The 27,902-nt window shown below is 43.9% G+C and overlaps 1 protein-coding gene across 1 annotated transcript; it reads left to right on the top strand.

Moving 5' to 3' along the window:
• Positions 1-689: 689 nt before the first annotated feature.
• LOC138642516 (enoyl-CoA delta isomerase 2-like) lies at positions 690-27,249 on the top strand. Its single transcript, XM_069730720.1, has 10 exons — positions 690-797; positions 5,012-5,102; positions 6,403-6,558; positions 9,524-9,593; positions 11,262-11,364; positions 12,312-12,432; positions 13,261-13,350; positions 22,644-22,787; positions 25,769-26,037; positions 26,419-27,249. The coding sequence occupies exons 2-9, from the start codon at positions 5,052-5,054 to the stop codon at positions 25,922-25,924; spliced, it is 891 nt and encodes a 296-aa protein (XP_069586821.1). The 5' UTR covers positions 690-797; positions 5,012-5,051; the 3' UTR covers positions 25,925-26,037; positions 26,419-27,249.
• The last annotated feature ends 653 nt before the right edge of the window (positions 27,250-27,902 follow it).

The raw sequence follows: 27,902 nt of genomic DNA on the forward strand, positions 1-27,902 counted from the left end.
AATTTAATCCAATGATTCTGCTCTCAATGGCAGTTTTCTTCGTCCTCCAATCAAATCGTGATTGGACAGGAAAAAAATTGCAACATGCTGAATTCGGATGTAAGTCTATGGGTGCGTATGAAACATCGCAGACACCGGCAGCAGAGGAGGTGCAAAAATTAATTTTTCCGTCTCCTCCGCAGCTATGCTCTGATCCTGTCATGCGAGAGCATCGGAGCACAGAGCACCGACACTTGGCTCACGCCCGCAACAGAGCAGGAGACGAGGGTCATTAGTGAATGCCCTACCTCAAGAGGCAGTAATGGCAGATATTATAATAGCTTTTAATAAAGGGCTGGATTATTTCCTCGATGCACATAACATTGTGGGTTATAGTTAATTTAGTGACAAAATGTACAATTGGTGGAGAAAGGTTGAGCTTGATGGACCTAGGTCTTTTTTCAACCTATGTAACTGTATAACATATTGCATCCGATGCTCTCACGCCGGAGCCATCAGAGTCAGAGACATGACATGTGGCATAAATATACATCATATGTCATGAATGGTTAATTTTGCCTCTTCGTTATCAAGCTATTAGCAATCTAAGCATTTGGCACCTAATGAGTTAACTTTTGTTGGGCGTGGGCAAACAGTTTTCACTGGGGCGTGTTCTTCACCCTGTATGATGTTGACCAATCATAAGCAAGCAGCAACAAGAAAGGACAGAAGAGCGCACCCACCATAGCCAGAACACAGGGCAGACAGTCCAGGGCGCAGCTGACTGTCCTCTCCTCATACAGCAAAGCAATTGATTGGTAAGGACTACCGAGCGGCTACAGGACCGGATTCTGCTGCTACAAGTGGATGCAGTAATGAGTTGTGTAGACTGTGAGAATGACTGTTGTCTGTCGCCCTCTAGCTACTCTGCGCTGTACAAGGAGCTTTCTTCTGTTCCTTCTCCATAGCTGTAATGTTTATACAGTCAGACAGGAATTGTAATGGAGCAAAGGTCACAATCTGAACTTTAAGTTCTTTTCTGTTGGTTTCATCGCAAGCGCTCCATTGTCTATTAGAAAACAAGACAGGAACATATTAAACAATAATTGTGGAACGGATACATCCAAAGTTTATAAAACAACAAAAAGGAAGTAAAATGCTACAAATGGTTAAAGATAACAATATTTGAGGTTTATACAGTTAGGTCCATATATATTTGGACAGAGACATCATTTTTCTAATTTTGGTTATAGTCCTTACCACAATAAATTTTAAGCAAAACAATTCAGATGCAGTTGAAATTCAGACTTTCAGCTTTCATTTGAGGGTATCCACATTAAAATTAGATGAAGGGTTTAGAAGTTTCAGCTCCTTAACATGTGCCAACCTGTTTTTAAAGGGGCCAAAAGTAATTGGACATATTCAATAATTTTAAATAAAATGTTCATTTTTAGTACTTGGTTGAAAACCCTTTGTTGGCAATAACTGCCTTAAGTCTTGAACTCATGGACATCACCACTGTGTTTCCTCCTTTTTGATGCTCTGCCCGGCCTTCACTGTGGTGGTTTTCAGTTGCTGTTTGTTTGTGGGCCTTCTGTCTGAAGTTTAGTCTTTAACAAGTGAAATGCATGCTCAATTGGGTTGAGATCAGGTGACTGACTTGGCCATTCAAGAATATTCCACTTCTTTGCTTTAATAAACTCCTGGGTTGCTTTGGCTTTCAGTTTTGGGTCATTGGTCGTCGTTTCATACTACAAATGGACAATCAGTTTTGCTGAACTTGGCTGGATCTGAGCACACAGTATGTCTCTGAACACCTCAGAATTCATTCGGCTGTTTCTGTCCTGTGTCACATCATCAATAAACACTAGTGACCCAGTGCCACTGGCAGCCATGGATGTCCAAGCCATCACACTGCCTCCGCCGTGTTTTACAGATGATGTGGTATGCTTTGGATCATGAGCTGTACCACGCCTTCACCATACTTTTCTCTTTCCATCATTCTGGTAGAGGTTGATCTTGGTTTCATCTGTCCAAAGAATGTTCTTCCAGAACTGTGCTGGCTTTTTTAGATGTTTTTTAGCAATGTCCAGTCTAGCCTTTTTATTCTTGATGCTTATGAGTGGCTTGCACCATGCAGTGAACCCTCTGTATTTACTTTCAGGCAGTCTTCTCTTTATGGTAGATTTGGATATTGATACGCCGACCTCCTGGAGAGTGTTGTTCACTTGGTTGGCTGTTGTGAAGGGGATTCTCTTCACCATGGAGATTATTCTGCGATCATCCACCACTGTTATCTTCTGTGGGCGCCCAGGTCTTTTTGCATTGATGAGTTCACCAGTGCTTTCTTTCTTTCTCAGGATGTACCAAACTGTAGATTTTGCCACTCCTAATATTGTAGCAATTTCTCGGATGTGTTTTTTCTGTTTTCGCAGCTTAAGGATGACTTGTTTCACCTGCATGGAGAGCTCCTCTGACTGCATGTTTACTTCACAGCAAAACCTTCCAAATGCATGCACCACACCTCAAATCAACTCCAGGCCTTTTATCTGCTTAATTGAGAATGACATAACAAAGGGATTGGCCACACCTTTCCATGAAATAGCCTTGGAGTCAATTGTCCAATTACTTTTGGTCCCTTTAAAAACAGGGTGGCACGTGTTAAGGAGCTGAAACTCCTAAACCCTTCATCCAATTTTAATGTGGATACCCTCAAATGAAAGCTGAAAGTCTGAACTTCAACTGCATCTGAATTGTTTTGTTTAAAATTCATTGTGGTAATGTCTATAACCAAAATTAGAAAAATGTTGTCTCTGTCCAAATATATATGGACCTAACTGTAGTTAGAGTAGTAACTGGCAATTTCTAATCAATGAAAGATAAACAGCGTTTTCTCCTACATTATGTGGCTGACAGACAGTGATGATCTGTGTGCACCCTGCGGTTTTCTACTTCACCCACTTATGGCTAACGCACTATATTATGTAGCTAAATATGCAAAGTCGGTGATGTATGTAACCTCAGGCAGTCCTGAGATAAGTTCCTGTGCAGCCACTAGACTGATCTGTTTTAATTTTCAATGTTTGTGCATTGTATGTTGGACTCAAATGAAAGGGTTAACGAAATGCTGCAAGGTTGTCCTGATCTATATGGGAATAAAAGACTGTATTGGGTAAAACCGTTTTACAAAGTCAGGATCACAGGTCAAATATGTCCCGTCCCAAAAGAATATTATACAGCTCTGGCAAAAATTAAGAGACCACTGCAAAATGTTCAGTTTGTCTGATTTTTCTCTTTATAGGTATACAGTATTTTTGAGTAAAATGTAAATTGTTCTTTTATTCTATAAACTACTGACAAAATGTCTCCGAAGTTCCAAGCAATAAATTTTGTATCTATTTTCTGAAAATGAGATGTGGTCAAAATAACAAAAAAAATGCATTGTTTGCAGACCTCAAATAATGCAAAAAAAAAAACAAAACAAGTTCATAATCATTTAGAAACAACAATACTAAAGTTTTAACTCCGGAAGAGTTCAGAAATCAATATTTTGTGGAATAACCATGATTTTTAATCACCACTTTCATGCGTTTTGGCATGCTCTCCACCAGTCTTTCACACTGCTTTTGGGTGACCTTATGCCACTCCTGTGGCAAAAATGTAAGCAGTTCTTTGTTTGATGGCTTGTGACTATCCATCTTCCTCTTCATTACATTCCAGAGGTTTTCAATGGGGTTCAGGTCTGGAGATTGGGCTGGCCATGACAGGGATTTGATGTGGTGGTCCTTCATCCACACCTTGATTGACCTGGCTGTGTGGCATGGCACATTGTCCTGCTGGAAAAAAAACAGTCCTTAGAGTTGGGGAACATTACCTGAGCAGAAGGAATTAACTGTTTTTCCAGGATAATCTTCTATGCGGCTTGATTCATACGTCCTTCACAAAGATTAACCTGCCTAATTCCAGCCTTGCTGAAGCATCCCCAGATCATCACCGATCCTCCACCAAATTGTACAGTGGGTGTAAGACATTGTGGCTTGTACACCTCTCCAGGTCTCCGTCTAACCATTAGACGACCAGGTGATGGGCAAAGCTGAAAATTAGACTCATCAGAGAAGATTACCTTACTCCAGTCCTCTATGGTCCAATCCTTAAGTTCGTTGGCAAACTTCAGCCTGGCTTTTTTTCCCAAGCTATATATACAGCTCTGGTAAAAATTAAGAGACCACTGCACAGTTTTATAAAAATCAGCTTCTCTACATGTCTGATAGCCATTCCATTAATAATAATAATCTTTATTTTTATATAGCGCTAACATATTCCGCAGCGCTTTACAGTATTGCACACATTATCGTCGCTGTCCCCGTGGGGGTTCACAATCTAAATTCCCTATCAGTATGTCTTTGGAATGTGGGAGGAAACCGGAGAACCCGGAGGAAACCCACACAAACACAGAGAGAACATACAAACTCTTTGCAGATGTTGTCCAGGGTGGGGCTTGAACCCAGGACTCCAACGCTGCAATGCTAACCACTGAGCCACCGTAACCAAGGTAACATTTTAATCAGTATAACGGTGCCGACCTGACACTGTCTGTAGGTTACTAAGCACAATATGCTGACAGGTTCTCTTCAAGCTGAAAAGTAATACTGCCCAGCCTCACAGATGATGCTAAAGAATTTGAATAAATTATTAAGCAGCCAACTTTTTGTTTTTCACTTGCAGAAACTGCAACGGTCACAATTATTTCATAGGGCTTGAATGAATGTTTGCTATCAGCAGCCATACTCAAAGCCGTGATTTGTTAATTTGCAATGATTTTTTTTGTAACAAATCCACAGCTGAATTTGCCTTTGCTGACATGGAGCTATAACTAGTAATGTCTATATCCAGATTCTAGCATTGTTTATAAGAGAATATTCTTTTTAAGTTGTATATTACATGTATAATCCTTGTAAACCTTGACCTATGATCAGCGTTGGTGAAATCTGAGCTTTGGCCACAACATTTGTTAATATCTGATTTCTCTCAGCTCAGGGAAGTAAAGCCAGCATTGGACACCTCAAGTAAAGATGACAGAATTCAAGCAATCAAAGGAGGAGTCCAGAGACAAAGCTTTAAAGGTAAGATAATTGTTTTCTAAAGAGCCAGTTGCAAATTATTTAAAGTTAGGCTAGGTTCACATTGCGTTAGTGCAATCTGTTTAGCGGATATGCCAATGGATTGCGCTAACGCAATGTCCAAAAAGGGATTGCGTTCAACAATCCCGCTAGCGCAGATGCTTGATCTGCGCTAGCGAGGAACGGACCCTGTACGCTGCAAGCAGCGTTCAAGGTCCGTTCGAAACTAACGGCACATCGCAGACGCATGCCAAAAATGGCACACGTTTGTGATGCGTTAGGGATCCGTTAGCACATTGCAGTCAATGGGTGCGCTAATGGATCCGTTACATAGCGTTAATTGCGACAATTGCACCATGTAACGGAGTCCGTTAGGGGACACCCACTAACGCAATGTGAACCTAGCCTTAATCTGTCACCCAGGTTTTTGCTGTGTGATCTCAGAGCAGCATAATGTTGAAGCCGAGACCATGATTCCAGTGGTTTGTCACTTACTGGGCTCTGTGTGTCTGTTTCAATACAATCAGTGTTTTATCAGCAGGAGATTATCACTACATGACAAGCTGTGTAATCCACCCTGCAAATTTGGGCCAATATCCCTGATTGGCAACTCTTTGTGTATGTAGTATATTGCCAATTAGTGGTGGGGTGGGGATACAGGCAGCTCAGCGTTCTGAGCTTTGCTAGATCTGCTGCAGACAAATCTCTGATTCAATCACAACTGCTGCCCCCAGTAAACTAAGAGTCTGTGCAAACATTCAGAATGAGTAAAAATTCCTGAAATTAATGAAAAATGCCGGAGGGCTGTGTAAGGTTGGGGGCGCTGATCTACAGAGGACTGCTCCAACCGGAGCACATGGGGATGTCAGCAGACCGCTTCCGGATTCCAAAGTCAGGTCAGAGAGGAGCAAGTATAGAAAGTGGTTTTGTTTTTGTTTTTTTCCCCATTCATTAATATTTATAGTATATGTAGTATGATTGAGTTTACTATAAATCTTTGTAACCTTGAACTGTTCTCTAATGTTATTATCTAGTATACAGTTGTTTTCCCTGTTTTTAAAATATCCAGAATATGATCAATAATTTCTTCCCAGTAGTAATGAAGCCTTTGACTCCTTCAAATCCTAGAATTCAATTAGTTTGTTCTTTTACAATTGAATTATTAGTAGTGGCCGCAAGGACTTGCCATTTTTGGGATTCGCATTTCATGTGTATCACACAAAACTGCTGCCTTTCTTTCTGGTTACTTGATAGTGGTACGGTTTTCTAACAACATCTCATTTTTGTTTGTCTTGACTTTTAGGGAAATCAGAATGTCCATACGGTGTCTTCTGAGCCTGCCATACAATTGAGGACATGCAGTCATTCAAAATATGAAACAATTGAAGTCTTCCACCTAGACAACATCACTAAAATAGTACTGAATCGTGCAGAGAAAAAAAATGCTTTTAGTTTTGAGGTAAAATGTTGTTTTTCTGGCTAGTGTCCATGTTCCTAAGGCTGGCGTCACACTCAGCGTATAAAAATACGGTCCGTATTTTACAGCCGTAATATGCCAGAAAAGTAAAAAAATGGTGCTCCGTAGGCAGGGTGTGTCAGCGTATTTTGCACATGGCATCCTCCATATGTAATTTGTATGGCATCCGTACTGCGAGATTTTCTCGCAGGCTTGCAAAACCGACATTCGGACATACAATGGATCCATGTGCTGAAAAAAATCATAAAATCATATATACTTATATATATATATATATATATATATATATATATATATATATATATATATATACAGTATGTATGTGTATATATATATATATATATATATATATATATATAGACAGTATATATGTCAGTGAGACACACACACAATACAGCGCTAGATAGCTTAAAAGCCGGTAATTCAATTGCCGGCTTTTGCTATCTCCTTCCGAAACCCGACATGATATGAGACATGGTTTACATACAGTAAACCATCTCATATCCCTTTTTTTTGCATATTCCACACTACTAATGTTAGTAGTGTGTATGTGCAAAATGTGGGCTCTGTAGCCATTGAATTAAAGGGTTAAATCGCAGAAAAAAATTGGCGTTGGCTCCCGCGCAATTTTCTCCGCCGAATGGTAAAGCCAGTGACTGAGGGCAGATATTAATAGCCTGGAGGGGGTCCATGGTTATTGGCCCCCCCCCTCCCGGCTAAAAACATCTGCCCCCAGCCACCCCAGAAAAGGCACATCTGGAAGATGTGCCTATTCTGGCACTTGGCCACTCTCTTCCCATTCCCGTGTAGCGGTGGGATATGGGGTAATGAAGGGTTAATGTCACCTTGCTATTGTAAGGTGACATTAAGCCAGATTAATAATCGAGAGGCGTCAATTATGACACCTATCCATTATTAATCCAATAGTAGGACATGGTTAAAAAACAACACACACACACATTATTACAAAGTCTTTTAATTAAATAAATAGACAGGTTGTTTGAATATTTTATTATTCTGGTAATCCACCTGAAGACCCTCTTCCTGTAACAAAGTTAAAATAAAAAAAACAACAACATCCCATACTTTCTGTCGTTCTGTAACGTCCCACGATGTAAATCCATCTGAAGGGGTTAACAATTTGTACAAGCAGAAGCTCTGCTAATGCAGCTGTGCTTCTGTCTGTAAAACCCCAGCGAATGAATGGAATGTAGGTCAATGACCTGTATTTACCTTCAGTTGCGGTGAGGCGCCCTCTGCTGGATGTCCTCATATGAACTCGAGCCTGGGAAAATATTCAGAAAAGTTCCCAGGCTCGAGTTCATATGAGGACATCCAGCAGAGGGCGCCTCACCGCAACTGAAGGTAAATACAGGTCATTGACCTACATTCCATTCATTCGCTGGGGTTTTACAGACAGAAGCACAGCTGCATTAGCAGAGCTTCTGCTTGTACAAATTGTTAACCCCTTCAGATGGATTTACATCGTGGGACGTTACAGAACGACAGAAGGTATGGGATAATGTGTTTTTTTTTATTTTAACTTTGTTACAGGACGAGGGTCTTCAGGTGGATTACCAGAATAATAAAATATTCCAACAACCTGTCTATTTATTTCATTAAAAGACTTTGTAATAAAGTGTGTGTGTGTATGTGTTTTTTAACCATTTCCTACTATTGGATTAATAATGGATAGGTGTCATAATTGATGCCTCTCGATTATTAATCTGGCTTAATGTCACCTTACAATAGCAAGGTGACATTAACCCTTCATTACCCCATATCCCACCGCTACACGGGAATGGGAAGCGAGTGGCCAAGTGCCAGAATATGCGCATCTTCCAGATGTGCCTTTTCTGGGGTGGCTGGGGGCAGATGTTTTTAGCCAGGGGGGGCCAATAACCATGGACCCCCTCCAGGCTATTAATATCTGCCCTCAGTCACTGGCTTTACCATTCGGCGGAGAAAATTGCACAGGAGCCCACGCCAATTTTTTCCGCGATTTAACCCTTTAATTCAATAGCTACAGAGCCCAAATTTTGCACATACACACTACTAACATTAGTAGTGTGGAATATGCAAAAAAAAAGGGATATGAGATGGTTTACTGTATTGTAAACCATGTCTCATATCATGTCGGGTTTGGGAAGGAGATAGCAAAAGCCGGCAATTGAATTACTGGCTTTTAAGCTATCTAGCGCTGTATGAAATATTAATATATAAACATAATGTCTCACTGACATATATACCCCTATACTACGTGTAGACATTTATCTTGGCTATTCTATTCTAACCTGTCAGTGTGATATTACTGTACACCGCACTGAATTGCTGGCTTTTCTATAGAACACCGCTGCGTATTTTTCGCAAGTCACACTGCTGGTCCGTGTGTAATCCGTATTTTTTTGGCCCCCATAGACTTTCATTGGCGTATTTTTTGCGCAATATGGTAACAAACGCAGCATGCTGCGATTTTCTACGGCCGAAGAAGACCGTATAATACGGATCAGTAAAATACGGCTGATAGGAGCTGGGGCATAGAGAAGCATTGTACCGTATGCAATCCGTATTTTCAGCACCTCTTACGTCCGTAAAACACGGTAGTGTGACGCCGGCCTAATAGTGAGAGTACTAATAGGTTAATAGTGATGAGGGAATATGCTCGTTACTCGAGGTTTCCTGAGCACGCTCGGGTGTCCTCCAAGTATTTTTTAGTGCTCGGAGATTTAGTTTTCATTGCCGCAGCTGAATGATTTACATCTGTACATGTGGGGGTTGCTAGGAAATCCCCACATGTACTTATGCTGGCTAACAGATTACTGTTGACAATTTTTTCAATTGCCAACAGTATTAAAAGCAAGGTAGATTCGAAAATATCAGGTCAATCTTTTCAGGAATTCTGAACATTGTACAAAGGCCAGAAACTATAAACTGTCTTTAATTGCAGATGTACAAAGAGGTTAATTCTGCACTGAATGAAGCTGGACAAGATGGTTCAGTATTAACAGTAATAACAGGTATTTCACTATATCCTATCCTAATTGGGATAAATTGGCATACATGGATTTCGGAAATTAATCCAAGACAGAGCAGCCTTCTGTTGGAATGGGAAAGGAAAATTGGTGGCCCAGACAAAACTAACACCTACATGAGGCAAATCTACAAATCATCTAGGCAATTTAAAGCCCCTGAGGTGCAAAGCTTGGTGTTAACCATAGAAGCACCACACTGCTACCCAATACCATTGGATAAAAAAATAGTTTGTGGCTCAAGTAATATTATGTATTTCAAATGCTTTTATTTACTGTGAAAATAGATGATGTGATGTGGTTGTGCCCTTAAAGGGGCTGTCCAGTGACAATAAGTAATTACCTATCCTTAAGTCTATTTTTAAATTTCTTCTTGTATTAGTTTGTAAAGTTTAGCTGATAATTCAATTTGGTGTTACCAGAGATTTCTCTTGGGGCATGTACTTCTTTTTCTGCTTACAACTGGTTAACCTCATGCAGGGAGAGTCATGAGGGAAGGGGGGAATAGGGCCTTCTCACCTCACTGATCTCTGCAGCTACTGAGTAGAGATGTAGCAGAGCTGAGTTGTGTATCATTATAAAAACTTCAGATCCCATGGCAATCAGTTTGGAGTAGGGTCAGAGCTGACAGCACTGCGAGATGAGTTCTGGAACTTTTTGTAATGATCATTTTTAAAGTAATTCTACATCTCATCCCCATGCTGTCAGCTCTTGCACTCATCCACACTGACTGCTATAAGATAAAATCTGGAAGTGTTTGTAATGATACGTTACTCTGCAGATATTGTAAAGATACAGTTTAGCTGAGTTATGGATCATTAAAAACTGCCCAACTGTTGTATATTTACTCAGTGGCTGCCGAGAAGTTGGGAGAGGAAGGCATGTTCTTTTCTCCCCTTGCTCCTCATACTGTGTCTTCAAACTTCTACTCCCCATATTGTGTCTGCACCTGTCATCTCCTTGCTCCCCAAACATGTTTTTAAATCTTTCTCCCACTACTGTAAATTTCCCACCATTACATTTAATCTTTGGTGTCTTCAGCTCTGCTAGTGTGGAGCACTTACCAACAATGTTCTGCACCCTGGCGAGTGACATCAGCAGCGTGATAAAAGATGAGTACAATTGTCCACTGGAAGCTGGCGCGCTTCACCTTCTCTGAGCTGGCTGTCAGCTTGACAAGCGGCTCAGAATGGCCGAATCCCAGTGTCGGGCGGCAAAATGCAGCCCCCGGGGGAATCACCTCAGCCTGTTACATTATGCAGCCCAACTGCACCCCCATTCCTCAAATGCTTCACGTCACTTGTCTTATCTATTGCATTATTTTTGTGCCCTGTTGTGTATAAATACGTGAATCTTAGGATTTTTTGTTATACTGAGCCTGATGGCGAGACCTGAGTAGTCTCAAAAGCTATTTCTTACAATCATTTCAGTTAGCCATTAAAAGGTATCAACCACTGAAGACTCACATTGTAACCTAAACTGGACAAGCTAATATCTCTGCAACAGAAAAGAGAAATAAAAAAAATAAGTCGACTCACACTGGCCACATCATGGAATAGTGGCTGCAGAACTAACATGCTTAAACTCCTCTCTTTTTAAGAGTCAAGTCAATTTCAAATTGGATAAATGAAACTACATATGTTTGTGTTTCTACAGGGCAAGGAGACTACTTTAGCAGTGGCAATGACTTAAATAATGCTCTTCGGCCATTCGAAGGAAGTCTGGAACAGGCCATAAGAGGAAACAGCGGACTAGTAAAGTACTTTACTTTCCATACTGACTCTTAAATGGCATATATCCTAGTGTGTATTTCAGGTGCTTTAGCTCAGCACATAGCCAGGACACCGAGTGCATTGGAGTACTACAGGTACAAAACTCCAAGCATCATTGTCTTTTCTTGATTGTGAATAACACAGGAACATATCAGGGCTGTATTAGTCCAGGAATAGCATAGCAGGGATTATTATAAACACAGGTTCAGGGTACTGGATACAGATCAATGGGTAGAAATTCAGGATTTGGGGTACAGCATACAGGTACAGAATTTCAAATCTGGTTTGTACTCTAACTGCTTCTATTATTGTTGTAAGCCAAAAGGGTTTCATGGTAGAACCCCTTACAAACTTAGGTTTTGGGTATCAGAATTCCAGTGGTTTATGATACTGACGTCACATGGAAGGGAATAAGGTGGCTCTAAATCCATGGCAAGCAGCAGGGTCTTGGTGGACTCCTCCCCGGGAAATGGGTTCAGATCCAAGATTTCTTAATATAAGAACAACCAACACAAAGACAACTAGATAATCCATGTTCCACTGCGTTGTTTAAACAGGCTGATGTTGATATTTATTGGTTTGATAGGAGGAAGCAGAACACATTATAGGTACAGGCAGGTTCCAGAGACAACGCGCCGAATTCCCTAGTGCAGTACAAAGTACAATGAGGTGCACCGCATAACATAACTCTCCCACCATGCGGATAGGCGAGCTCCCTGCAGACTATCACACTTGTTGGGATGTGAGGACATGTTGCAACTCCGCTGCATTCATCCAACACCTCAGCCACAACGATGCTCAATAGTCGTATCATGGTGGGTTGAGTTTTCATGTGCGTGCAACAAGCTGCAGCATGGGACACTTACATATAAGTAATTAACTAACATTTGATAGTGTCTGATTCCTGAATATTATGATATTCTATCTATACTAGGACTTTGGTGCATAATGTCATCGATTTTCCAAAACCTCTTGTTGCCATGGTAAATGGTCCTGCAATTGGGATTGCCACAACTATTCTTGGCCTGTTTGATCTTGTGTATGCTTCGGATAAGGTAAGGTGTGTGCGCATGCATTGTGGTTTTTTTTTATTGCTGTTTTTCCCCAAATGGGAATAGTTCTGAGTAATACATTCTGTGTTTGTGAGTAAAAGGTTTGTGTCCTATAAGCCTATATGGACTTCATAGAGACGTTGATAAACAATATGTCATATATCCTTACTTTCCCAAATACCCAGTCAGGCCATGTTCATACAGCAGTGTTTTTGGTCAGTGTTTGTGAACCCAAATCAGGAGGGGTCAAAAATACAAAAATGGTTGCTTCCATTAGATTTCCTGTTTTGTCCCTTTCTGGTTTTGGCTGAGAAATACTGATATATGAATGTGGTCTATTAATGAAGATTTGGACAAAAACACATTGACTGTATTGAATTTTGGGTTGGTACATGATTATCCAAACTTTCTGTTGGCAGCAGATTAATCTCTGTACTGTTCAACACTGAATATATATTATATATTTATTCAGGGACAAAGATAACATAGCTTACAACTGGTATTTCTTATAGTTTAGGATCTTAGCATCTTGCCTGTCAGCTTGAAAAGTGAAAGTAAAACTATTCTCCAGCTACACATCCAGTGAGCAGGAACATCCTGTGTTTTTTTTTTTTTAACAGTGCTTTACTGGCAATATAACACTATCTCTGGAGACAGAAACTCATCCACTATTAAATAGTAGTTGTTGCAATAAGGATAATAATGATAATTAAAACACTTTCCCTTGCTCAAGTGTGTATGTCATCCCTGTACTTCATCTGTAAAAAGAATAAAAAATGTATATTATATAGAAGACTCAGAACATCTGCTTATGTTATGTCTCTGGTGCAGGCCACATTCAATACACCTTTTACCAAACTGGGACAGCATCCTGAAGGATGTTCTTCTTATACATTCCCGAAGATGATGGGATTGGGAAAGGTAAGTGCTAAACTTTAATTGAAAGTGCTGAAACATTGGTTAAAAAGATTTCTGAACATTATTATAAATACTATTAAAATACCACAAGAGTAAATTAGAAAATAATGTTCACTTTAGCTTATTTACAAGACATCTATTGTTTGCTTAATTTCTAATAGATGCAAAAATGATTAAAATTATTTTTTAAATGAAGTCAGAAAACTGATTTTCTGTACCAAAACTCAACATCACATGCTATTGTTTTAGTATAATTTTACCAGTGGTATTTGGTAAGATTCAGGTCGTCACGACCAGAGTGGACTAAGGAACTCGCTGCATTTAAATTTATTATTGCGTTTTAAAGCCATGATGCTACATTATCAGTTCGGTGTTTTTTGTGTGGCTGCATGGGGCTCAAGGAAGCCAAAGTGTCCATATGATGTCTGTAAAGTGCTGAGAAATTAATGGCGCTATATAAGTGACATAAATAATATGAAGCGCCACTACTTGTATAGACAGACATTGCCCCACACTTCCTTACAGAGGCTGTCACCCTAAAATGGCAAGTAAACTGCCTAAACATTTTATATACAGGACCTAGCCACATTTTAGATCTTACTAGGTTTGTATAGTTTAACTTAAAAGTACATTTTAAATAAAATATTATTTGATATGCAAATGAGGGCATTTTGCTGCGTAAGGAGGAAGATCGGGCTGTGGGTACCTGCTTGCTGGGTCCGGAACTGTTGAGGCTGTCTCCCTTGTTGCCAGGGGGAAGAAATGAGGGACCGGACTAACCTCTTGACCTGAGTAGGAGGGGCGCGATGAAAGCAAAAGCGTGCACAGTGAGAGGCAGTTTGGTGTGAACCAGCATCGTGCAGCATGGTAAACAGTGTGCTCCATCCGCTGAGCACCAACGCTGCAACCCGTCGGGCTTGCCAGCTCCCGCCGACTTCAGTGGAACTGTAGGAGAGGCTCCGTGTGCTTTGTGACTGTGAGTACCGCGTATGTGCAGAAGGAAGAAAGCCAGGGGCCGGACAGACACACGCGGCCTGCCCCGCCAGTTGCTAGACTTTAGCCCGTGATTGTTCCTGGAAGTACTGCGGCCTTTCTTACTTTGACCACACAAGTTTATGGACTGGGGGCTCAGTGGAAGGTACCGGAGACCGACCGCTTCCGCCAGAAGGCGGATCATCATTCTAAGGACCCCCTTTTGTGAACATCTTTCCGGTTGTTGCTGGCGCAGCAACCCCTGCGGGATCATCTGCAGTGGAGGAGCATAAAGGACACGATAAGTCTAACAACGGGACCGTTATTGTTCTGCACTTGTTATTCCTATAATCTACCCTTTAATCATGTATCTCTCTGCGAGGAGTTAATACCCTGTTTGATTAAACTGTTAAATCTGTTAACCCTTGCTCTGCCTTCTGTCTGTCACAGCATCCTGCAACCTGCTTACACTTGGCGTATTCGGCAAGATGCATTCCCCCAAGCACAGAGGTGACAGACCAAGAGGCCATGGGTGTCCCAAGGGCCAGCTTGCCGCTGGGGGCCATGCTCAGCAACCTCCCAAAGTTTACAGGGAGCAATTCATTGCTATCGGATTGGTCCAAGCGGGATAAAGGCATGATAAGGATGCACCCCATCACCCCCGCAATGCAGGCAGAGATTGCTGTGATGGCTCTGGACTGGGAAGCTAGATGCTCTATCATGTTTCGGCCCCCGAATGAGTCGAACACTTTTACCAAAGTATTGCAGATCTTGGAAGAGATACATGGGGACCCCACAGATGTCGGTGAATTGCAGATGCGCTTGTTTAGCCGCGTCGAAAGTTAGGGGGAGTCTGTGACCCAATGTATGAACGCGCTGCAGAATATCCATGCCACGATTGCTAAGTGGGATGATGTGGGCATGGGGCCTCCTGATGTAATTCTGAGAGATCAATTAGTGGCAGGCCTCAGGGATGCTCTGCTTAAACAGGCCTTGCGGGACCGCTTGCGGGTCAATCTGCGCATGTCTTTCTTAGAAGTTGGGGCAGAAGCGTGCGAGCAGGAGCAGGGGACGGCAGCCTTGACGGGGAAGGTCAGGAGTGGGGAGGTGCCCGCTTCACCTGTAGCTGAACAAGGATGGGTCTGAGAGATCCAGGAGATACAGGAAATGTGAGAAGAGTCGTCTGACCTCAGAAAAGCCCCCTGCAGCTCCGAATCCATCCCAATGCAGAAACAGCCCTGAGTCTCACTTGCCACTGATACCTCGTCAGGAAATTAGACAACTCCAGACAGGGAGATGGCCGATCTGCTTCAGATGTGGAGACATAGGACATTTTGACCAAGGGTGCACCAAGCGAGGAAGACCGCTCACCCGGCAGGCATTAAACTAGTGGGCTCCGTGGCAGGGGGGATGACGTCCGGAGCCTGAGCAGCCAAGGAGGAGAAAAAGCAGTCCCGCAAGTTTGATTTCCTTGTGGCCTCTTGTATGGGTCAAAATGGATGGCTGAGCCGTCTGCTGTCTCGTTGATACCGGTTCCCAGGTGACCACCATGCCAGAAGCCTACATCAGACATCATTTTTCTGAGGCAACGCGGCCCGAATTGGCCTCTGGTGATTTGATTGACAGCGGCCAATCAGTTGCCCATCCCGGTTGCAGGGGTGGTCTGGATGCAGATTAGTGTGTTGCAAAGATGTGGGCCGAAAAGGAATTGTATTAACCACTGGAGACTCAGGCCCCACTATGACTTTGGGGATTAATGTACTAAAAGTACTAGGAACTCTTCTGATCAGCGAGTCGCCGGATGCTATTCTAGACCAATGGAGCCCCCGAACTCCCCAGAAGAAAGTGTTTCAACAACTGATACGAGTTGCCCAGGTTCAAGAAACGTCAAGTGAAGGGAAGATCTTGGGGAAGGTGGTAGTCCCCGCCCCTGCCAAACTTGTTCTATTGCCTGGCCAGATCGTGCTCACCCTGTCTGAACGTACCTGCACTCCACTTGAAGGAGTGGAGGTCCAGATTGAGTCAACCGTAATGGACTAAACATCCCCGGGACTCCTCATTGCTCGGACCTTAGCCACCGTCCATGACAGCAATGTAGTGTTGCGGTGTGTAAACTTGGGGGAAGACGACCTTACCCTCTCACCAAAGAGTGAAGTGGCACAGTTGCTGGGCATGCCTGAGGAACTGATGCAACCAGAGGCCGTCCAATTAGCAGTGAGGCAAGGGGATCCGTGGACTGTAGCCATTACCCTAGCCCCAGAGAACTCGCCTGGAAGCGTGAAAGAGGGGCGTCAAATTCTGGTACAAATGTGGACTGAACTGTCGAAACTCTCCCCACAACAGGTACAACAAGTGAAAGCTGTGCTAGAGCGTTGACAGGATGTCTTCGCTCATCATAAGGATGACTTCACGTGCACTACAGCTATAACTCACAAGATACCCACAGGAAGTGCCGCACCGATCCGGGAGAGATACCGCCAGATTCCACCTCGGATGTTTCAAGAGGTGAAAGAAACGTTATAACACATGCTGCAGAGTGGAGTCATTTCGGGAGAGTCAAAGCCCTTGGGCAGCTCCCATCATGCTGGTGTGGAAGGATGGGACCCTACATTTTTGTGTCAACTATAGACGACTGAATGCCTGCACGGTGCAAGATTCATATCCCTTACCTCGAATTGAAGAGTCATTGTCTGCATTGGGGAAAGCGAAGTATTTCTCATCCCTGGATCTGGCCAGCAATTATTGGCAGGTGCCTGTGGCTGAACATGATCGACCGAAGACAGCGTTCATCCTACCCATGGGGTTGTTTGAGTTCAATCGGATGACCTTCGGCCTTACCAACACTCCTTGGACCTTTCAACCACTAATGGAAAGTTGTCTGGGAGACCTGAACTTCGAAGCTACCCTTATTTACCTGGATGACTTCATTGTCTATGCCGCTATGTTCGAGAAGCATCTCCGGTGGCTAGAGCAAGTGCTGAGTCGACTGCAGAAACACATCCTGAAAGTGAAGCCCCAAAAGTGTCACCTTTTCGGTGAGCAAATTGAATATCTGTGAAATGTTGTATCTGCTGAGATGGTGCGACCTTCGTGAGAGAAGATAGCAGCAGTGCAAGAGTGTCCCAACCTGAAGACTGTGAAGGATGTCTGGGCCGTTCTGGGACTTAGTGGATACTATCGACGGTTCGTGAAAACTTCACTCGTATTGATAATCCGCTGCGGAAGTTATAGAAGGGAGTGCCATCCGGTGCAAACAATCAGATCATCCAGTGGGGAGATAGCCAGGAAGAGGCCTTCCGAGCCCTAAAGATGGCCCTGACTGAAGCACCCGTGCTGTCCTATGCAGACTTTTCTCAACCTTTCATCCTTCCCACCAATGAAAGATTATATGGACTAGGAGCTATATTGTCACAGATGCAGGACAGAATAGAGTGATTGATTGTCTATGCAAGCTGGTTTCTCCACGACTTAGAACAAGATCCAGATAACTACAGTTCTTTCAAGCTGGAACTAGAGGCGCTAGTGTGGGCGATGACCGAGAAATTGGCCGAGTACCAGTCAGAGTCTGAAGTCTTGGTACGCACCGATAACAATCCTCTGGCCTACCTCGAAAATGCGAAACTGGAGGCCCTGGAGCAGAGATGGGTGGCCCGTATGGCGAAGTACCATTACAAGATAACATATCAAAGAGGAGTTGAGAATACACATGCTTTGTCCAGAGTGACTCTCGACATCCTGGACATAACCGAGACAAAGAGCTGGAGGCAGAAGAGATCCCTGGACTTCGGAACCTTGCCAGGATGTTGGCAGCAACGCAAGGACAGATTGGAGTGGCGTCAGGGAAGCACATGCTAGGATGACCCTATGATGACTGGGTACGGCTCCAGCAGGAAGATAGAGAGCTTGTTCAGTTGAGACAATGGGTGGCTTTGAAACAACTTCCCAGCTGAAGTGAGAGAGACGTTTTATCCCCGGGAAAGCTGCAGAACATCTGGCAGTGGGAGAGGCTCCAATTGGAAGATGGCTTGCTGTATCAGAAAGTGCAGTTGGCATGAGAATTGGGAGTCAGCTGGCAAGTGGTGCTCCCAAAAAAGTTGATTAGCTAGGTGGCCACAGAAGCTCATGAAAGAGGGGCCCACTTTGGCCCGCAGAATTCATTCCAGTGGCTGCAGAAGTTGGTCTATCATCCCCATTTTAAGACCGCAGTGGAGGCCTGTCGACAATGCCAAAGTTGTGAATTAGCCAAACCTCCTGAACAGAGTTCCTACGCAGACCATTGTGACCTCCATGCCTCTGGATCCGTTAATGATTGACTATTTGACCATGGGTCCCACTCATCTCGGAAACAAACATTGCCTTGTGATGACTGACCACTTCATGAAGTTTGCTGTGGTGACTCCGACTCGGGACCAGATGGCCGAGTCAGCTGCACAGGCCATGTGTTATGATTTTATCCAAGTGTACAGCTGCCCATAGAGAATTCATTCCGATCAAGGCGCTTGCATTCAAGGTCGAGTGATGGAGGAGCTCCACTGCCTGTATTAGATTGAAAAGTCCAGGACGACACCCTTTCATCCGAAGAGGATTGGAGCCTGTGAGCATTTCAACCGGAAGCTGATTCAGATGTTGAGAACGTTGGAAGACTGGAAAGTCCGTTGGCCTGAATATCTAGCTGAGTTAGCCTGGGTGTACAACAACCGAGTGCACAGCACAACCGGATACATGCCATACACCCTGCTATTCGGCTGAAAAGGACAAGAGATCACTGAGCTGGAGTTGGACACAGAAAACTACCCACGGACGGGGGTGTCCACCTGGATCCGTGAACATCGATATCGCTTGCAGACTCTGCATCAATTGGTGCAGACCAAGTTTCAGGAACTGGAGCATCATGAGATGATGCCTTTGCAAGGTACAGCTCTCAAGGCTGAAGTATTGGTCCGAAACAAACGACCTCGAGGCAAGCTAGAGCATCGATGGGGAAAAAACTCTGTATCAGGTAAAACGCCGGATTGGATCTGCTGGTCTCGTCTATGAAGTTTAACCCGAAGGGGAAGAAGGAGCCCCTACCAGAGTAGTCCACCGAAGCATGCTCCGTCCTTGCCTGTTGCAAGATCCCGAAAGAAGAGAGAGCACCAAGTGTCTTCTAAATGTCTACTCCTGCCGCCTTCGATTGCGATGAGGAAGAGCTTACTGTTTCATTCTCTGACCCGAACGGTCTGCTACCCACCAATTCAGGGGAAGTGCGAGAACCGGAAACTCCCGAGATGGCTGCTCCATTGAACTTGGACATGTCCCCGTCCCTGGTCGCCCATCCTGACTCGACCATCCAACCTGACTTTCACTGCACCGAGCGAACGACAGCTGGAATTCCGCCCAATCGTTATGAGCAAGACCAGTTTATTTGGCAGCGGGTCATCCAAGAGATGGAGTGTCAACGTCTACTGCACGAACTTTTGCCTGTGGAATGGCGAGCTAAAGGAGAGGAGTGTAAGGGTAAGACAGGCTTCAGAACTGTTGAGGCTGCCTCCCCTGTTGCCGGGAGGAAGAAATGAAGGCCCGGACCAACCTCTTGACCTGTGTAGGAGAAGCGCGATAAAAGCAAAAGCGTGTGCAGTGAGGGGCAGTTTGGCGCGAACCAGCAGCATGCAGCAGGGTGAGCAGTGTGCTCCGTCCCCTGAGAACCAACATTGCAACCCGTCGGGCTTGCCGGCTCCCGTCGACTTCAGCAGGACCGTAAGAGAGAGAGGCTCCATGTGCTCTGACTGTGAGTACCGCGCACGTGCAGAAGGAAGAAAGCCGGCTGCCGGACACACACACGGCCTGCCCTGCCAGTTGCTAGATTTCAGCCCGCGATTGTTCCTGGAAGTACTGTGGCCCTTCTTTCGTTGACTGCACAAGTTTATGGACTGAGGGCTCAGCAGAAGGTACCGGAGACTGACCGCTGCCGCCAGAAGACGGGTCATCATTCTAAGGACCCCATCTGTGGACATCTTTCTAGCCACTGCCGGACTGCATCCCCTGCGGGATCATCTGCGGTGGAGCATAAAGGATACGATAAGTCTAACAAAGGGCCCATTATTGTTATGCACTTGTTATTTAGCTATCCTTTAACCCTGCTGTTCTGTTGGTCAAAAATGACCGACTTTGAACTTCAATATTCTTTAAAATATTCAAGATGCGGCTCTGAAACCCGTGGCCGACCGACCCATCCTCATTTAAGTCAATCAACCACAAGTTTCAGAACCGCATCTTGAACACCCCAAAAAATACCAAAGTTCAAAATAGGTCTCCCCAGACCGAACAGAACAGCAGGGTTAATCATTTATCTCACTGCTAGGAGTTAATACCGTTTGATTAAACTGTTAAATCTGTTAACCCTTACTCTGCCTTCTGTCTGTCACTGCATCCCGCAACCTGCTTACAGCTGCACCCCTGGCATGACCTATGATATGCTGAACATTCATAACCTCTTATTTTCATAATGAAGCCAGTACCTTACGGTGATTGATATGTCTGTGAAGCTGAATCATATTATTTGTGTGTGCGCACGGACACTGGTTGATTGTGGGAGCGCACATAATATGGCTGTGGGCTCGCCTGACTCCTCCCGATCTTTGGCCGCCGCTCGATGCACCCCTGAACTGTAGCGAGAGGCATTAGTGAGGAGATCCCTTGCAATGACGCTGATCACGACACCACACTTACCCGGCGTTAATGTGCAGATGCACAATAGGATATGAGTGTTCACTCATGGGTTCAGAGGCATGTCCATCACCATAAGATCCCAGCTTTACTATCCAAATAGGGGGACATTGACTTTGAACCAAGGCACAGGCCACACCAAGGTTGCATCAAAGCGCCCTTGTTTGCATATCAAGTTATTTTATTGAGGGGGGAGAATTTATGCTATTTATGCCTAGTATGATTGCAGTAGGGGCTTGGTCCTCTATACAAATGTAATTTAAATACCATTTTGGGGGCGACACTCTCTTTAAGACCATGTCTGTGTCATAGAACCCCTACAATTTTTTTTTTCCTCCTGTAGCCTTTCTGCCTCCGCTTTGATCCTTCTCTGGATACTACAGCACAGGCATGTACTGTGCCTGAGATGGCCTCATCCAGGCTTCTTCTATGCTGCATGTCCTCCTGTACAAACCCTAAAGCAGGAGTGGGGAATGTCCGGCCGATATCTGGTGCAGCCTGCAGCCACTTTGCCCTTTTTTGGCCACGGGCCCTTTAATTCTTCAGAGGTGAGCGCGGACTGCCACTATGTGGCCCATCGCTCATTCAACTTATTAGTATCATAGACGCTGATACAGTTGAAATCAGTGATGGAGGATAGAGCATCAGACACTCCCTCTCCCATCATTACCCCCTCTGCTTGTGACTCAGCAGGCGCGATGACGTCACTTCATCGTGCGCCATGCTGTACCAGCAGTGAGGCCGATGAGACAGGAGCAGCAGAGCCTGGAGCAGCGTGGGGAACAAGGAGAGGTGAGTATTGTGGTGTGTGTTTGCATTGTGTGTGAGTACAGAGGCTGTACTATACTGTGTATTGGGGGAGCTGCGCCTGCACTATACTGTGTATTGGGAGAGCTGTGCATGCACTATACTGTGTTGGTGGGGAGCTGCACTATACTGTGTGTGGGGGAGGAGCTGCTCTATACTGTGCATAGGGGAGCTGCACCTGCACTATACTTTGTGTGGGGGGAGCTTCACTATACTGTGTAATGGGAGAGCTGTGCCTGCACTGTACTGGGGAGCTTCACTGTACTGTGTATGTGGGGAGCTGCACTATACTGTATATTGGGGAGCTGCGCCTGCACCATCCTGTGTTGGGGTGAGCTGCACTATACTGTGTTGAGGGGCGCTGCACTATACTGTGTGTGTGGGGCAGCTGCGCCTGCACCATACTGTGTGTTGGGGGTAGTTGCACTAAACTGTGGGGGGGGGGGCAGCTGTGCTATACTGTATATTGGGGGAGCTGCGTCTGCACTATACTGTGAGTTGGGGGGAGCTGTGCCTGCACTATACTGTGTGTCGGGGGAGTTGCACTATACTGTGTGTGGGTGGGAGCTGCACTATGCTGTGTGTGGGGTGAAGCTGCAAGTTATTTAAATGAGTGAATGAATATAGTTGGCTAATGTTTAAGTTAATAATTTTATATGGCCCCTGAATGCTTTTATAAAATTCCAAATTGTCCTTGGCAGAAAAAAGGTTCTCCACCCCTGCCCTAAAGGGAGAAATCTACCTGCAAACTACAATGCTTGTATAGAACCATTTATAGTCTGAGGCACTGACTCTTTGTGTTCACTATCCAGGCAACCGAGGTGCTACTTTTTAACAAGACATTGACTGCTCGGGAAGCTTGTAATGTAGGATTGGTCACTGAAGTCTTTCCTGATGCAACGTTCCAGCAGGAAGTTTGGCCCAGGCTCAGAAATTATGCTACTCTGCCAAAAACTGTAAGTGGCTATCTGTCCCAGTATAGGAAGACCTCATTACAATTGAGTAAATATTCTTTATTTTCGAGATAACAGCCTGATTTGTAGTAAGACATTTATTAGATTTACAAAACCACTTTTTAAATCCATAGCAGATCTATCATGTAGGCATGCACAGGTCTGTGAGGCCCATTGGAGGTCATTCAGATCATTCTGGGCTCAATAGTCAAGTAGGCGGTCTTGTTCCACAACTGACATTTTTCACCAAGTGTGCATACAGAAGTAGTGGTCAGTCATAGATTAAATCCTTCAACTTGACTGCTAAACTCCAGAATGAGCAAGGATTTCAATTTCTTAAAGAAATCTGTCTGATTTTAGTGCTTGGAACAGCCACGAATCTCCTAAAATAAGTTCCACAGGCTCATATGAGGCTTAAAGGGACGGTACGTTTTTGCAAGAGAAAATGTTTTGATGGCAAAGTATTAACTTTTTTTTTTTTTAATATAAAATCTGAAATATAAAGTTTTGATATTTTTCCACTTTTAAACACTAGGGGGAGCAGCTGCTGATATTTGCCATGGAAACTTAGTGAAGTGCTAGCTCGCATTACGACTGCAGTAAATGTGGGCGGAATCTGCTCTCACTTGTGTGATGTCCCCTCCCCTTCTGGGTGTTTGCGGTCACCAACACAATGTCTCCGCACTGATCCTAAACTTCATCCTCTTACCCTTTTGCAAAGTGACACTGACATGTGGAAAATGTCACCCAGGACGGCCGGCAGTGCCAATTCTGTTTAGTTGGTGCTGCTCGCTGTATTATAAGCTGCGGTTAGATACGTGAAGTGTATCACGCCTGTGTTTAGATTCATAGACTGCATCACACGCTGGGGTTAGCTACAGGGATCAGAGTTGTGTCACATATGAAGGGATTAGATGCCTGTGGCTCTGCTCCGACCACTTCTATGTGAGCAGTGGTGTCATACACTCTGCATATCCAGTCCCAGCCTATGTCCTGCTCTGGGCTTGGCTACGTGTCTCGGCAGGCTGTACCACATATGATAGGCATTAGATACGCAGCTCTGTTTGTATCACAGATGATGAGATTAGATTCGCAGCTCTGGGGTATATCACAAATAGAGCCGGTGTCCTGCGGTACACTGAGGACGACTATGGGGCTATGGGGGGCAGTCATCCAACACCCTCATTATGTGTGGAGCATCTGCTTTTATGGCAGATGTATTTTTACCGTCCTGACCAGACACCAGTCATAGGAACTGCTGAACAGTTCGACCTCCTATGAATGTAAATACAAGGGAGCTCATTACTTATAGATCAGACACCAGGAAGCCCTACATAAGCTGTGCCATCTCCTCTGGAGTTTTCAGACTGATACTTGCTCCCTGATTCGTGGATACAATGCCAGACTGCATTGAACACAGACAATGGTATAGGATTGGGGGGGGCACTGAGATGTATAGGAGATGCATGTGCCACCCGAATATAAAGTTTTAAAGTCACTGCTCACTGAAAAATTGAGGTGTGTAAGTGTCATGCTCAAACACACACGTCAAATTACAATGACAGCCCTTAGTGGCTGAAAAAATAAATTTTGCCAGAGGTGGGTGTATGTATGTACAGTATATACATATAATATATATATTATATTATGAGACCACCACATCAAAACCCTGTCATGGGCAGCCCGATCTCCAGACCTGAACCCCATTGAAAACATCTGGAATGTTATCAAGAGGATGATTTATAGTCACAAGTCATCAAAGAACTACTTACATTTTTGTGCCAGAAGCAGTGTGAAAGACAGGTGGAAAGCATGCCAAGATGCATGAAAGCTGTGATTAAAAATCATGGTTATTCCACAAAATATTGATTTCTGAACTCTTCCTGAGTTAAAACATTAGTATTGCTGTTTCTAAATGATTATAAACTTGTTTTCTTTGCATTATTTGAGGTCTGAATGCATTGGGGGTTTTTTTGACCATTTTTCTTTGTCAGGAAAAAAAACCCAAAATGGAAATTCGGAGAAATGTTGTCTAAAGTTTATAGAATAAAATACCAATTTACATTTTACTCTAAGGGTATGTTTCCACATTCAGGAAACGCTGCGTGTTTGATGCTGCATAGAGACGCAGCGTCCAGATGTTACAGCATAGTGGAGGGGATTTAATGAAATCCCGTCTCTACTATGCGTGGTAACACGCATCCGGCGGCCCTGCGATTCTGGACATGCGGTCTTTTTACCTTGCGGCGACGCTGCGCCGCCGCAAGGTATAACACAGGGCCCTATGTGTGGGGTGCGATGATACCGGATGTGTGCAATGAACACATCCGGCATCATCACGTCCCCAGAAGGGGGCGGAGCGATTTTGCAGCTCCATCCAAACCGCCGGCCATCCTGAATGTGGACACGTACCCTTAAATATACCTATAAAGCGAAAAATCAGACAAACTGAACATTTTACAGGGTCTCTGAATTTTTGCCAGAGCTATATATATATCTATCTATCTATGATTATGTAATCATGGCACCTTCCTTTCAGTTCAGATCAGGAGACCTGTAGTTAGCCTGTGCATTGCGGTCCGTAATCTGTGAAATTCGACCTTGGTACTCATTCAAGAATCACTAATTTAATTTACATTTTCCCAGATGAGAAAAATAAACCATTTTCATCCGTGTGATGAAAATCAATTCCAAAACACAATCATTTTTTTTTCCTTTGGTCCATGTGTCCATCATTGTAATTTTTATATCCAAAAAGAAAAATGACTATGTAGCTTCCCTTGCTTACCCATCAAATAATAAAAAAAACTTGTTAGCACATGGATGATTGGTCAGCAAAAAAAAAAAGTACAAATGCATCCGTTTGTAGAAAACATTCGGTATTAGACTTATTCTGAAATCCATTTTTCACGTACGTTTTCAATCTGCTCAATATACGGAAATTAACAAATGTAGTAACTGAAAGATATTGTATATTTCCCTAGTGCTTGGCCCTTTCTAAAGAACTGATCCGTAATGAGGAAAAAGAGAAGCTTCATGCCGTTTGTGAAAAAGAGTTTGAACTTCTTGCTAAAAGAGTAAATTCAGAAGACTCCATCAAAGCTCTACAAGAGTTTTTCCAAAGGAAGGCAAAGCTGTGATGAGTTTTTTTTTTAAAGGGAACCAGTCACCCCGAAAATCGCGGGTGAGGTAAGCCCACCGGCATCAGGGGCTTATCTGCAGCATTCTGTAATGCTGTAGATAAGCCCCTGATGTTACCTGAAAGAGGAGAAAAAGACGTTATATTATACTCACCCAGGGGCGGTCCCGCTGCTGGTCAGGTCAGATGGGCGTCTCCGGTCCGCTGCGGCGCCTCCTATCTTCATTACAAGACGTCATCTTCTGATCTTCAGCCACGGCTCCGGCGCAGGTGTACTTTGCTCTGCCCTGTTGAGGGCAGAGGATAGTACTGCAGTGCGCAGGGCCTCTGACCTTTCCGGCGCCTGCGCACTGCAGTACTATCCTCTGCCCTTAACAGGGCAGAGCAAAGTACGCCTGCGCCGGAGCCGTGGCTGAAGATCAGAAGATGACGTCTTGTAATGAAGATAGGAGGCGCCGCAGCGGACCGGAGACGCCCATCTGACCTGACCAGCAGCGGGACCGCCCCTGGGTGAGTATAACGTCTTTTTCTCCTCTTTCAGGTAACATCAGGGGCTTATCTACAGCATTACAGAATGCTGCAGATAAGCCCCTGATGCCGGTGGGCTTACCTCACCCGCGATTTTCGGGGTGACAGGTTCCCTTTAAATATATATGTGACATAATTGTAGTCCTATTAAAATTCATTATATAAAATACACATTTTGGAAACTCTGCTCTATATAATTGTGTACGGTTTCCTTCACTTCAATGAATGAGCTGATGGTATAATCACAGTTTGCTGTAGTAAGTAAATTGTATCTTATGCCTCTAGGATATGTGCACACGTTGCGGATTTTGCTGCGGATCCGCAGTTTTCCATGAGTTTACAGTACCATGTAAACCTATGAAAAACAGAAACCGCTGTGCCCATGCTGCGGAAAAAAACTCATGGAAACGCAGCGGTTTACATTCTGCAGCATGTCAATTCTTTATGCGGATTCCGCAGCGGTTTACACCTGCTCCTCTATAGGAATCCGCAGGTGTAGAACCGCAGGTGGAATCCGCACAAAATCCGCTGTCAATCCGCAGGTAAAATTCAGTGCCTTTTACCTGCGTATTTCTCAAATCCGCTGCGGAAAAGTCCGCAGACCTCAAGAATACGTGTGCACATAGCCTTATGACTTGAGCTACTGTACATACTTACGGTATGTCATAATGTTCTAGAAAACCATTGTGCAATATACTGGTAAGTGCCTCCTGAAGTCGCCTGTAACAATTAAAGATTTCTTGCTTCATGATTCTGCTTGGAGGCGAATGCATGTGAAATAAATGTTTACTAATTAAATGTATTTTTTTTATTGTCTGAAGAAGAAACCCATAGATGAGACTTCGACAATGTTGGTTTCCAAATGTGATGGGTTCTATGAAGATGTTGGTCTAGGTAGGCCTGCAAACCAGCAAAAAAAAAGACGTGTGCCTAGTCCCATAGTGTATAAAGTACCGTACTCACTACTCAGTAATTCAGTGAGCTCTCCAGAATGAACAACTCTATATACAAATGTTTGTAAAGGAAGACTGCATGGCTAGGAGCTTTATATTCTACACCTATCGCAATGGGACTGAACGAAAACCCTTACCTCTTAGTTTAATGATTATGTCCCAATACTGTTGTCCAGTGTGTTGGTGACTCTACTGCAGTTCCAAAAGTTCACTGCCATTAACATCTGCACAAAACTGTGTCCCGGTAGCATGTCGTGGGTTTCCACGGCTATATTCCCACGATGAGATTTTGATATTGCAGTATTTCTGCACATATTAAAAAAAAAAAAAAAAAAAAAAAATGCAAGTAACTCAATGTTTTTACTAACATTGTTTTAAGTAACTCGGTTTTTGGTGTCATGCTTTAAATAAAGTGGCTTTGGTTTTTATACTTCTTGGTATTTGGATTTGACAAGTCTTTGAATTACTTTTAAGTGCTGATTATACGCGTCTATGTTG

This window comes from Ranitomeya imitator, chromosome 6 (genome assembly GCF_032444005.1).
Source record: "Ranitomeya imitator isolate aRanImi1 chromosome 6, aRanImi1.pri, whole genome shotgun sequence".
NCBI classification, from domain to species: domain Eukaryota; kingdom Metazoa; phylum Chordata; class Amphibia; order Anura; family Dendrobatidae; genus Ranitomeya; species Ranitomeya imitator.